The 13702-nt window shown below is 35.6% G+C and overlaps 1 protein-coding gene across 1 annotated transcript in view; it reads left to right on the top strand.

Annotated features, from left to right (window-relative positions):
• STT3B (STT3 oligosaccharyltransferase complex catalytic subunit B) overlaps positions 1-13702 on the top strand; it is a 102782-nt gene that overhangs the window by 65725 nt on the left and 23355 nt on the right. Inside the window, exon 5 of the mRNA XM_012435510.2 lies at positions 966-1065. Within this exon, the coding sequence (XP_012290933.1) occupies positions 966-1065 (100 nt within the window). The remainder of the gene's footprint in view (positions 1-965; positions 1066-13702) is intronic.

The raw sequence follows: 13702 nt of genomic DNA, 5'->3' as shown, positions 1-13702 counted from the left end.
ATTTTGAAAGTAACCAGAAGTCTTTCAGTAAGGACTGGTGCGCTATTAGAATAACATTGTTTTTTATGAAAAGCAGCATGTGACTAAGGCAGAAAACTGATATTTGTATTGAAAACTGATGGCAGTTCTCCACAAGGAGTTCTGAAATATTTTAAGTTAGAGCAGCATTATTGGAATGATATGCTAGCATATAGTCTGCTAAAGTGGCTACTGATACAAATGAGCCTTTCAAGCTCTAATAGAGGGCATTTAAGAACTTTGATGTTGACAAGAGCTTATTATTTACTCAGTGTACCAAAAAATTAATTAATTCTATTGGTCAAGAATAAACATTCTCTTTAGAATATTCATTAATTTAGACCAAAAACATCCTTAATTATTCTGGTTAAATAGTATGTATTGTATAGGCCAAACATTGGATCTTGCTTTGTAATCCATTTCTCAGAAAAAAATTTATGCCCAACTAGCACTTTTAATTTTGAGACTCTCAAAGCATATTCATGTCATCTGAATTTTTTTTAGTTGTCAACGGGTCCTTTCATTGCTCTTACTCTTAGTGACCTTTCTTACAACAAATTTGTCATCAAAAATGGGTGAAGTAAAATCGGTTTTTTTATTTTAAAAATTTATGATCTGTATCCTAAAACTCCTTGTCTCCATGCCAGCTTGTTTACTGACAATTTACAAATTATAATACTCTCAGCTTCTCTATGAAATCTAATTTAATTTGAACATTTCTCCAGTGAATTTGGAAAAGCATACTGGATTTGTAGGATCATGTTTTTTTAATAATCAATAAGAATGAGGAATACATTCTTCATAGGTTAGTAAGTTCTTAATTAAGCATTTCTCAAAATTGCCAAAATCTTTGTGTTTATATTTGCTCATTGTATGTTTAGATACCTAAACACACTTATTTTAAAAAGGAAAAATATAAATTTAACTTAGCACTTCTTTTCCCATAGGTCTCTGCTTGGGGTGGTTATGTGTTTATCATCAATCTTATTCCACTGCATGTATTTGTGTTGTTACTGATGCAGAGATACAGCAAAAGAGTTTATATAGGTAAGTAATTTGATTTTTGACATCTGACAACTAAGAGATGTTTTGTGTATTTTTTTTATTGAAGAGATATTTGTTTGATTAATATTGTGCATGAAATGGTAAAAATAATTTTGTGTTCATTTTGCTGTTTATATTGATAAAGAAGGTCAGGCATTTTTATATAAGTGCTTTGTCACCAACTTTTCCTTGATAAGTTTTTTTTTCTATTTTTGTAGAAATTAGTTTGGGTTTAATTTCTTTTCCCCCCCTTAATTTTGGGGAATGGGAATTTTTATCATGAAAATCATTCACATTTGTATATAGAATTCAATTTACTCATTGTAAGACATTGACATCCTCAAAGTAAGCAGTTTAATAAACTTTCAAAAGCCCTTTTGGTATAATGTACCAATAGATTGAGTCTCTGTTGTCTGTAGAAAAATCTTCATTTTTCTCTACAGGTTCTAAAACAAGCATTTTCACTGTGATGCTTAGCGGTAGATGATGTTTCACCTAAGATCTTACTTTCCATGATAGAGTTAGAACATTTATGGATTGAAGGATCCAGAGAGCAATTGTGAACTGAAAGCAGTGTCTTAGTAAAATAGTACAATTCTATTATAATAATGTTGTAAAACAATAATATGAAGATAAATCTTAAGTTCAGTTTCAAAAGCCCCAGTAACTTGGCAGTTTCTCAAATGTTTCCCATGGATTTGTCATATGACCAAGCAGTTCCAATCTTAGGTATGTTCATAGCAGCATTTATTATCATAATGACCAAAAAATGAAGACAACCAAAATGTCTGTCGACTTTATGAAACCATAAAATATGGTATATTCATACAATGGTATATTATTAAGCCATGAAAAGGAATGAAATACTGATACATGCTACAACATGAAACTTGAAAACATGCCATTATATAAAAAAAAGCCAGACATAAAGGGCCACATAGTATATGATTCTGTTAGTGTGAAATGTCCAGAATAGGCAAATCCATAGAAACAGAAAGTATAGATTAGTGGTTGCCTGGGAATTTGGGAGGGGGAGAATAGTGGAGAGGAGAGGAGAGGAGTGACTGTTAATGGATATGGGGTTTCTTTTGAGGATGAGGAAATATTTTAGAATTAGATAGTAGTGATGGTTGCACAACCTTGTGAATACACTAAAAACCATTACATGATAGGTTTTTTTAAAGGTAAATTTTATAGTATATGAATTATATCTCAAAAAATACATATTAATTACATTTATAGCCATTTCAGCATGCTTTTTAATTTAATCTTTATAACGTTACTGTGAGGGTAGGTACTATCATTACTCTCATTTTACAGATGAGGAAACAAGTGGAGACATAATTTGCTAAAGATCATGTGGCTAGTAATGGAGCTGAGGCTTGAACTCAGATTTTGGCTTTAAAGTCTATGATGAGCCAGCAGTAGTGGCTCACACCTCTTATCTCATCTACTCAGGAGGCTGAGGCTAGAGTTTGGCTTGAGTCCAGGAGTTCAAGGCTGCAATGTGCTATGATCTTGCCCCTGCAGTCCGGCCTGCGTGACAGAAGGAGACCTGTTTCTGAATGAATGAATGAATTAATTAACAAACGAACAAACGAGTGAATGAATGGCTCATGATGCGAAAAACCACCAAATCTGTGTGCCTCCCATAAAAACAAATAACCTTACTGCTGAAATACATAAATCTCTACCCTGAAAATACTATAAACAGTAGTTGGGATCCAGAAAGGAGAATAATAAATAATAGATTGAACTTTTTTTTTTGGTTAAATGGTTATAGTGAAGGAACTAAGAGGGCGTTTTTTGGTTGTTATGTTGTCTAATTTAAAAAATTGGGGATCTTTGAAATTTAATGGTCAGAGGAATACAGCTGTGAGAAGTTTGAGAAATATACTTTATGAAATGCCGTGATTCAGGAAGAAGAGCCAAAGGAGATACCAGAAGTAGTCAAATAAATATGTTGTTAAAAATGGTCAGATGGAAGTATATTCTACATAAAAGTTTAAAATTCAAGCAGTGTCCAGCTCCCATTTAACTTTACCACCAAGATTTAAAAGGATTAGAATTTGAGAAAATACCTTGTATTTGATAACTGGGATTTTTTTTTTTGGGGGGGTCGTTCTAGAAAAGCATGAAATCCATATTACTTTGGTTGACTCTTGAAAGTATTTTGAGAAGAAAGAAAAATAAAATGGGTTAGGGATATATATCAGGCTGATGCTCATAATGTCCACATTCTCCACTCTACCCCACTTGTTTCTTTTACTTATAATTATCCAGGAGTACTTCTGATGATTTCTAGTCTGCTTTCATAAGGTTTACTTCTAAAGGGATGGAAAGTAGTATGGTAGAGCAAAGTGTTTCTCTTCCTTCATCCAGAGTGGGTCAGGAGTTAAGTTCAATTTCTCCTAACTTAATGGTCCAAAAAACTATGGAAGCACTGTAAAGTGTTTGTATATAAAGTTCTTTGATTTTGGCATGTAACATGCTTTGTCTTTTGCTCTCCCTCCCCTTGAACAGAAATGTTTAGGTAAAAAGATTGATAAATGTCAAACTCATAATTATATCAACTAAAAGTTCAGTTGTAAGTACTAAATGACTTCGAAATAAATTATTTTAAATAATTATGAAAAAATGTTTTCCTCTTTGAGTATATTTTTTGCACGTGTCCTTATAGTGAATTGTAACACAACCACAGAGAACAGTCAGAGTGTGTTCACACGTGGAAAAGGAGGCACATGGGAAGTTATGTGGATGAATATTGGTAGAAGAGTGGCATGGGAATCGAGCAAGGGAGGTGTAAGAAAAACTGAGAAGGGAGGCCGTCTCAAAATTTTGGGAGGAAAAACTTAATTTTCTGTTAAGAGATATTTTTGACTTGGTGAATTTCACTATATTGGGAAGTAAATGTTTAACAAAAATATGTTATACATAGGATTTTACTGTTTTAAGAGGAATACCCAAACATTATGTTGTATTTGTAGAAAGAATGGCTTGCAGGGATCACAGTAACACTGATGGGATGTGAAGTGATTTAAGCTTTCTAATTTGATTAAAGTTTATCATAATTTGCCTTCATGTCATAAGGAAATTAAAGATATAAAGACAAATTTAGGGATATTTACTGTGGTATAACTTGTAATTGTGAAAATATGAAACTAACTTAAATGACCAATAGGGAAATGATTTTTTAATTTCAGTGTTGCCATATGGAATATTATATGGAATATTAGGCAGCCTTTAAATTTAATCTTTTTGAGTTTTTGATGATACAGGAAAATGTTAATAAAAAGCAGACAGTAAGGATTACCAATGATTTTTTTTATACTTCTGCTTTCCAAATACAGTGAGTATGTGTTAAGTGTATAATAAATGAGACTTGGTTTTTAGTTTAGAAATAGGAATTTTACCTCAAGGGCTGTATTAACTAAATCAGGTTAGTAATTTAAGCACAGAGAAGTCAGTTTCTAATATTGATGAAGGGTTTTGAAATGTCACTGGAACAGTTTATTTATGGTATTATCTGTCTTTTCTGCAGTGAGTTGAGTAAGGAGAGTAGCAGTTATTTTTCATATTATATCTAAAATGTATTTTTTGGGTGGTATTTGCTGGGAATCATTAAAAGCAAAGTTTTATAAGCATACTACCTACTTTAGTTCTGTACAGATTATTATGGGGATTATACATTTTGTAAATAAAAATAATCCAGTTATTGAGTAAATTAAAAGTAAAACCATAATTGTTAGGGGTCATAATTATACTTGGCAGCTGTAAACAGAACACAGCTAATGCTAGTTTAACTTGAAAAAAAAAAACTTAAAAAGATTGTATGTAAAAAAAACCCAGGATACTCCCCTCCCCACAAAACAATTCCAGGATACAAGAGCTGGAAGCTTTGGAATTTATTTTGTTCTAATTCTACCTTACTATTTTTGTGGAAATCAAAGCAAATTTCACTCACCATACATTTATTAAGCATTGAAAAGATAAATGCTAAGTTTTGTGCTAATCCATTATGATGCAAAGTTGAATAAAAACCTTGCTGTAAGGAGCGTATATTATACAGTGTAAGCAATTTAATAGCATACGATTAAAATGGGATTAGAGAAAAATTTGTGAAAATCAGTTTGGACTTTAACCATGTTTTCTTTCCCTTTTTTTCTTCTGAGATGGAGTCTTGCTTTGTTGCCCAGGCTGGAGTACAGTGGCATGATCTCGGCTTACTGCAGCCTCCACCTCCCAGGTTCAAGCAATTCTCCTTCCTCAGCCTCTCGAGTAGCTGGGATTACAGGTGCCCACCACCATGCCTGGCTAACTTTTTGTATTTTTAGTAGATACGGGGTTTCACCATGTTGGCCAGGCTGGTAACGAACTCCTGACCTCTGGTGATCTGTCTGCGTTGGCCTCCCAAAGTGCTGGGATTACAGGCGTGAGCCACCATGTTCTTTTTAAAGTTTTGGAGATAAGTCTTGATCTTGAGAGAAGAATATAGAAACAGACTTACAATTTGTGGTAATGGAACCATGAATAAAAGGTGCCTGACGTTGAGGGTAAGAGTACATACTCCAGAGCCAAGCTACCAGGATTCAATTCTTGCTCCCTTAATACTGTGTAACTTTGGATAAATTAATGTCTGTATGCCTTAATGTCCTCATGGGTCAAATAAAGATAATAATAGTTACTACCTTACAGATTGTTAAGGATAAATGAGTTATAAGTTAATATATGAAAGGTGCTTAATAATAGATGAACACAAAAAAGTACTATTTAAGTGTTTGCTTTTGTTGTTGTTGATAAAGTTATGAAGGAATAGCCAGAAGAGATGAAAGAGTTAGAGAGGCTGGGAGAGGTGAGACTGAGGGGATAAAACCCCAGTTTGAATATAAGGATTGTTCCCTTTTTAAGTGAAAATAAACTTTCACTCAGCTATCTTTATGAGAAACATAATGGAGAAATAACACATGTGTTATAAAGTACAAAATAGGAATTAAAATGTAACCTGTAATGGATCATATTTCTTTGATAATTTTAAAATTTGATAATAAATGTTGGTATCGTTTGGCTGTTTCTCCACCCAAATTACATCTCTATTGTAGCTCTCATAATTCCCAAGTATTGTGGGAGAACCCCAGTGGGAGATAATTGAATCATGGGGGTGGTTTCTCTCATACTGTTCTCATGGTAGTGAGTAAGTCTCACAAGATCTGATGGTTTTATAAGGGGAAACCCCTTTCTCTTGGTTTTCATTTATCTCTTGCCTGCCGCCATGTAAGATGTGCCTTTCACCTTCTGCCAAGATTGTGCGGCCTCCCCAGCCACATGGTACTGTGAATCCATTAAACCTCTTTTACTTTATAAATTACCCAATCTCAGGTATGTCTATATCAGCAGCATGAGAACAGACTAATACAGTAAATTAGTACTAGTAGAGTAGAGTGCTGCTGAAAAGATACCCAAAATGTGGAAGCACTTTGGAACTGGGTTGCAGACAGAGACTGGAACAGTTTGGAGGGCTCAGGAGAAGACAGGAACATGTGGGAAAGTTTGGAACTTCCAAGAGACCTGTTGAATGGCTTTGACCAAAATGCTGATAATGATATGGACAATGAAATCCAGGCTGAGGTGGTCTCAGATGAAGATGAGGAACTCTTTGGGAAATTGAGTTAAGGTGACTCTTACTATGTTTTAGCAAAGAGACTGATGGCATTTTGAGCTTGCCCTAGAGATTTGTGAAACTTTTAAGTCACAGAGATGATTTAGGTATCTGCAGAAGAAATTTCTAAGCAGCAAAGCATTCAAGAGGTGACTTGGGCATGTTAAAGGCATTCAGTTTTAAAAGGGAAACAGAGCGTAAAACTTTGGAAAGTTTGCAGCCTGACAATGCGATAGAAAAGAAAAACCCATTCTCTGAGGAGAAATTGAAGCTGGCTGCAGAAATTTGCATAAGTAACAAAGAGCCAACTGTTAATGCCAAGACAATGGGGAAAATATCTCCAGGGCACATCAGAGATCTTTGCAGCAGCCCCGCCCATCACAGGCCCAGAGGCCTAAGAGGAAAACATGGTTTCATCGGCCAGGCCCAGGGCCACACCTGCTGTGTTTTGCCTAGGGACTTGGTGCTCTGCCTCCCAGCTGCTCTAGTCATGGCTAAAAGGGGCCAAGGTACAGCTCAGACCATGGCTTCAGAGGTTGCAAACCCTAAGCTTCAGCAAATTCCACATGGTGTTGAGCTTGCAGGTACACAGAAGTCAAGAATTGAGGTTTGGGAACCTCAGCCTAGATTTCAGAGAACGTATGGAAATGCCTGGGTGTCCAGGCAGAAGTTTGCTGGAGGGGTGGAGCCCTCAAAGAGAACCTGTGCTGGGACAGTGCAGAAGGGAAATGTGGGCTTGAAGCCCCCACTGCCAAGTGGAGCTATGAGAAGAAGGCCATTGTCCTCTAGACCCCAGAATTGTACATTCACTGACAGCTTGCACTGTGCACCTGGAAAAACTGCAGACACTCAATGCTAGCCTGTGAAAGCAGCTAGGAGGAAGGCCATACCCTGCAAAGTCACAGGGGCAGAGCTGCTCAGGACCATAAGAACCCACCCCTTGCATCAATGTGACCTGGATGTGAGACGTGGAGTCAAGGAAGATCATTTTGGAGCTTTAAGATTTCACTGCCCCACTTGATTTTGGACTTGCATGGGACCTTTAGTGCCTTTGCTTTCGCCCACTTCTCCCATTTGGATTGGGTGTATTTATCCAGTACCTGTACCCACATTGTATCTAGGAAGTAACCAACTTGCTTTTGATTTATAGGCTCATAGGCAGAAGGGATTTGCTTTGTCTCGGATGAGACTTTGGATTGTGAACTTTTGAGTTAATGCTGAAATTAACTTATCCTTGTCTCAGATGAGACTTTGGATTGTGGACTTTTGAGTTAATGCTGAGTTAAGACTTTTGGGATTATCGGGAAGGCTTAATTCGTTTTGAAATGTGAGATTTGGGAGGAGAGATTTTGTAACATGAGATTTTAGAGGTGCGGGAGCAGAATTATATGGTTTGGCTGTGTCCCCACCCAAATCTCATCTATAATTGTGGCTCTCATAATTCCCTCGTGTTGTGGGAGAGACCCGGCGGGAGATAATTGAATCATGGGAGTGGTTTCTGTCTATGCTGTTCTCATGATGGTGAATGCTGTTCTCATTATGGTGAATAATAGCTCTGACAAGATCTGATGGCTTTGTAAGGGGAAACTCCTTTTGCTTGGTTTTCATCTCTTTCTTGCATGCTACCGTGATTGTGAGGCCTCCTCAGCCACATGGAACTGTGACTCCACTAAATCTCTTTTGCTTTATAAATTACCTAGTCTCAGGTATGTCTTTATCAGCAATGTGAGAACAGTCTAATACAAGTGTATATAATTGAATAAATGTATATATTTTTAAAAGTAAAAAACTGTAGGGTTTATAGCAAATAAAATGTTGATTTCTTGTTTTTGTTGTTGTTGTTGTTTGTAGAGATGGGATCTCGTTAAGTTATGCAGGTTGGTCTTGAACTCCTGGGCTCAAGTGATCCTCCCACCTCAGCCTTCCAAAGTGTTGGGATTATAGGCATCAGTCATTGTGCCCAGCAGCATTTTATTTAATACAGCTAAATTTTATTGCCACAAAGTATTTGGGCTTACACCTCAGTATTTACAATGGTATTCAGTATGTAATTAAACAAGTAGTTTTGATGGTTTTGATCTAAGGTATTGAAAACAATAAGAGGCTGTATAGTTTTATGTTTGTGACAGATAAAGTTTTATCAAGACAAGAGATGACTCTTCTACAGATGAAATATATTATTTATATTAATTTTACTTTTTATTGTACTTTCAAGGTAAGTGAGCCAAGAGCAGACAGGCAAACCGGGGACTATAGTAACTGCTACATGCCCCCTCCCCACTTTTTTCCTGGGTTTTCATTTAAAATTAAAGTTTCAGTGTTGGTTACATAAAGTAAGTTTTCAAGATGAGTGTTGTAACAGGCATTGAAACTTAAATTGGGGGAAAGGGATGGGATTTTCCTTAGACTGGCTTATAATATTTATGGATCCTCTTTCCAGCTTTGCCAGTGAATATTTTAGAGGTTATTGGAGTTGGGGGAAACTTAAAGTTCAAACACATAGAGAAGATAGTATTGCTTGCACCATCTATGCTGCTAATATGACTCATGTAGTTCTCAAGGATTAGTCCTCCAGTATCTCCTTGTATTGACTCAGGATATTTAGAGTAAGGTCTCACCTGTGTTGTAGCAATAATCATTGGCCTGATCATAAAGCCTTTTTCAGTGAATGGAAGCAGTCTTCATGTTCTACAAGCCAAACAGATGTAACAGATCACTTGGTACTCTTATTATCTGGAAGTTAAAGTTAATGGGAATATAGTACTTGCATAACCTTTTCTAGAGGCTGAGGCTGAAGAATCGCTTGAACCCAGGAGATGGAGGTTGCTGCGAGCTGAGATCATGCCACTGCATTCCAGCCTGGGTGACAGAGTGAGACTCCATCTCAAAAAAAAAAAGTATAACAGTAGCTTAAGTATAAAGAGTACTGTCAATGTAAGCTGTACAGCCTTGTCAGAGAAGGGGTACTTAAAGATTGGGGAACAGTAGGAACTTCTTCAATACTTAAAATTTCTTTGGAACTTGAATCAGACTTTTCAGTACCTTTTTTTTTTTATGGAATAATTCATTTGAGTACCTTAAGTGAAGGGCAATGCTATATTTCTCCTCTATATCAGTCTTGTCCCACGCTTAGATATAAAATACATCTAAGAATGTTGACATGTTTAGGTTCTGTTAAGATTATTACTCATCTGTCTCAGATTAGAGATTTTCTTTGGTTAAAAATAATTAAACAGAATAATAATGTGTATGTATATATGTATATACATATCTTTCTAATGGTAATGTTTTGTGGAATTTTTCTCACACATTGGAATTATGATCTGCAGTAATGAATGCCAGTAACTGTGCATCCACAGGATGGCAGTGTGGTAACATTTTCATGATGTAATAAATGATTTACAACACTATTGGTATCATGCATTGCCTTAGAGCTCACCACTTTGATGGAATGCTTTATTCTTCTAATCTAAAGGGTAAGAAAAGTAGGTTTACATGGATGGATAGAAAGGTGTTATAGATGGGGATAGTCAGGGATCTTAAAGAGTTCATTGGGAGGAGAATTGGTAGAGAATGATCACTATGGGTTTGTCTTGTTGAAGTCTTCTGAAAACACTAGAGAGCAGTACCAGACGTCAATTATCTCTTAGATGTCCATGTCAAGAAGAGAAGAGTTCTTAAGTTTTATAGAACCTTTCACCCCACCAAATGTCACATGACCTTCCTTCCTTATATTATGGTTTTTTACATCTTAACTCTTACAGAATAGGATTGATCTTAATAGGATTTTCTGTTTTTAGACTATCTTGACCATACTAAAGTTAATGTTTAAATGCATAAATTGAAGAGGTGATTTCTAAACACATGTTAGATGCTATAGTACAAAGTCTGGCAAAAAGTGTATGTTTTCATTTTGCAGTGGAGATTTTGTTTGTTTGTTTGTTTGTTTTGAGACAGTTTCACTCTTGTTGCCCAGAGTGCGATGGTGCAGTCTTGGCTCACTGCAACCTCTGCCTCCTGGGTTCAAGTGATTCTCCTATCTCAGCCTCCCAAGTAGCTGGGATTACAGGCATGCGCTACCACGCCCGGCTAATTTTTTGTATTTTTAGTAGAGACAGGGTTTCTCCATGTTGGTCAGGCTGGTCTCAAACTCCTGACCTCAGGTGATGCACCCGTTTCAGCCTCCCAAAGTCCTGGAGTGACAGGCGTGAGCTTCTGTGCCCAGCCAAGATTGTGTTTATTTTTAAGAATTGAGTTACTTCACCATTTCTTTTACTTAAATATACCTAATTTCTTATTTTCTATGTCTTAAAATGTAGATTTGTAAATTAGATTCAAATTGAAGTATAGCAATGTGTATGTAATTTTACAAATTCAAGCAAAGCAGTCCTTATTAAGCAAGGTATTTGTGATATTTGACGCATTATCTGGCAAACAGTCTTTGAATTTATTTATTGGAAGTACAGGTTGAATACCCCTAATTTGAAAATCCAAAACTTTCTGAGCGCTGATAAGATGCTCAAAGGAAATGCTCACTGGAGCATTTCCTGTTTTGGATTACCAGATTGGGTGTGCTCAACTGTTAAGTATAATGCAAATATTCCAAAAATCCAAAAAACTTCTAGTCCCAAGCATTTTAAATAAGGGATATTCAAACTGTTATGTCTGTGTACTGAAGAGTGCTGTAACAGAACACATATCTCCAATATGTAAACATCTCAGGATCAGTGATCCAAACAATGTAAAAAATAGGGACTTGAGGGTCCAGTTCTCTTAAAATGCTTATATTTGAATTGTTGCAGATACCACATTTATCAAATTTGTTCCATTGGTGCTGGTATGTAAGTATGAATGAGACTAATAGAAATAGAGGAAGTTTCAGGGTAAAATATTGTTGAAAACTTGTCTGTTTCTATTAGCTCATCTTTATTTAGCATTAACCTGTGTTTACCAACTAATACAAATTAAAGTCCCACCTGGGCTTTTTTATTTCTGGATGCTTTTTCTTGAACTCTGCATCGCTCTTATATTAAGTTGAACTCTAGTGCATCTGCTTCTGTATAAAGTGTTTTCTACTTTACTAATGACAGTAAATGTCTGAGAAGTTGCGTGGAAGTGCTAAATCGAGAGTATTATTAGGCCTACTCTTCTCTCTTCGAATATGCCTGGAAATGAATTTGAGCAAATGTCTAAGAGGAAACTTCATCTATAGTTACCAAACATGGGATTGCTAAAATTTTTACATCGTCGAGCAAAGTGTGGCTCCATTTGAAGAGAGTAAAAGTGCGAATAGGGCCATGAATATGTATTTGTGTACCCATATATCTGCTAGTGATTATTTCTGGAGAATGTGACTTAGAAGGAAATAAATAGGGTGGAAACTTTTTCTCTTTTTACTTTAAAACAAAAACAACACCTGTTACCTTTGCAGTTAAACCAGTAATCCATACAGACAGAGACAGATTTGTGGTTATCATGAGCTGGAAAGAGGAGAGAATGTGGAGTAGTAAGAGCTTTATGAGTGTAGAGCTTTCTTTTAAGGTGATGAAAATTCTTTGGGACTACAGAGGGGTAGTGGTTGCACAACTTTGTGAGTGTACTCAAAAAATACCCCTGAATTGTTCTCTTTAAAATGGTTAGATCATGTGACTTTCACCTCAGTTTTTTTAAGAGGGCTTTTTCATTCAGTTTGTATCATTTCTTATATTGAATTTAAATTCTGTGACAGTGTTAGAGCATTCAGTGTTTATTTGTACTCAGAAGAAAGAAATCCAGCTTTAGAGGTGATTGTGGTGTTTGAACATAAAACGTAAGTGGACTTAGCTGTAATAAAAGCATAAATGACATAAGGTTTTCTCAGGCCTAGTCAATTTCTAGTTGTGCCTTTATATGTTCAGTGTTTGTCTAGGGTTTGATTTCTCAGCTCTGGATATCTGAAAGTCCTGTTGATCATAGAATCTTAGTTTATAATTGTTGGGAGGGATCTACAAATCTTGTCCGACCCACATTCTGTAGTGAGGAAACTGAAGCTTTTGCAGTTAAGTAATTTGTAGACAATTCAGGTCATGTGACCAGGAAATTCTTGTTAAACTTTGATTACATTTGGGTTTGAGTACTTCATAGAAGGTAATTCCATTCCAACATTAATGTGTTTGGAAAGAACATTGATGGATTACTTCTGTTGTCTTTTCTAGACAGCTGGTCCTTCATTAGCTTGAGATCAATGGAAACTTTACTTACTTTGGTCCTTCCTATTAAATTTATGAGCTTCTTATTGTTTTCCTAACACTGTGGTCATCGCTTATCATATAAATTGTGAGGCAACTTAACATTTGAACCAGTAGCCCATAACTTAACCTTCTCTAGATGGGTTTCCTTTAAAAACAAATAAATATTCTTTCTCATCTAAGTTGGTTGAGGAGGAAAGTGTATGCAGTATGCTACACAATGTATAGGATACACAAATACGTGTTTTCCTAAATATATCCCCAATCTTTGTTTTTGATAGAGTAGTTTATTTGCCAAAAACTGAGTATTAAATATTCTTATAAAATAATGTATAATCTGTATAAATGGAGTAATTTTTACATTAACTTATTTCAGATAGGCTTTATCTTTATTTCTAATGAATTTTTAGTTTCAGCGACTTCAAATACTCTCTCTAATCAGTTGCCTAACAATGATCTGTGAATATGTGATTATAAAGCAAGTATTTAACACAAATTGTAATCCCTCCCCAGTTTCTTCGTCCATTTAGATTGACATAAACTTAATTTAGATTGACGAGAATACTGTGATATACTTAGTGTCAAAAGCAAGTAAATTTCCTTTATTAGATGCTAAGTTCAATAGCTGGTCTGTATAATGATTGACTTCTGTGTACTTAGTTCTTTAATTACAGAAAACTCGGTGGACGTATAAAATTTTTTAACTCTTACTACTATACAAAGAGTATTATGATATAATAAAAAAGGTATGAAATAC

Source organism: Aotus nancymaae, unplaced genomic scaffold, assembly GCF_030222135.1.
Source record: "Aotus nancymaae isolate 86718 unplaced genomic scaffold, 86718_ANA_hifiasm-v0.15.2.pri h1tg000019l, whole genome shotgun sequence".
NCBI lineage: Eukaryota > Metazoa > Chordata > Mammalia > Primates > Aotidae > Aotus > Aotus nancymaae.
Note: the sequence above shows the minus strand (reverse complement) of the source record. Positions and strands in the feature narration are given on the sequence as shown.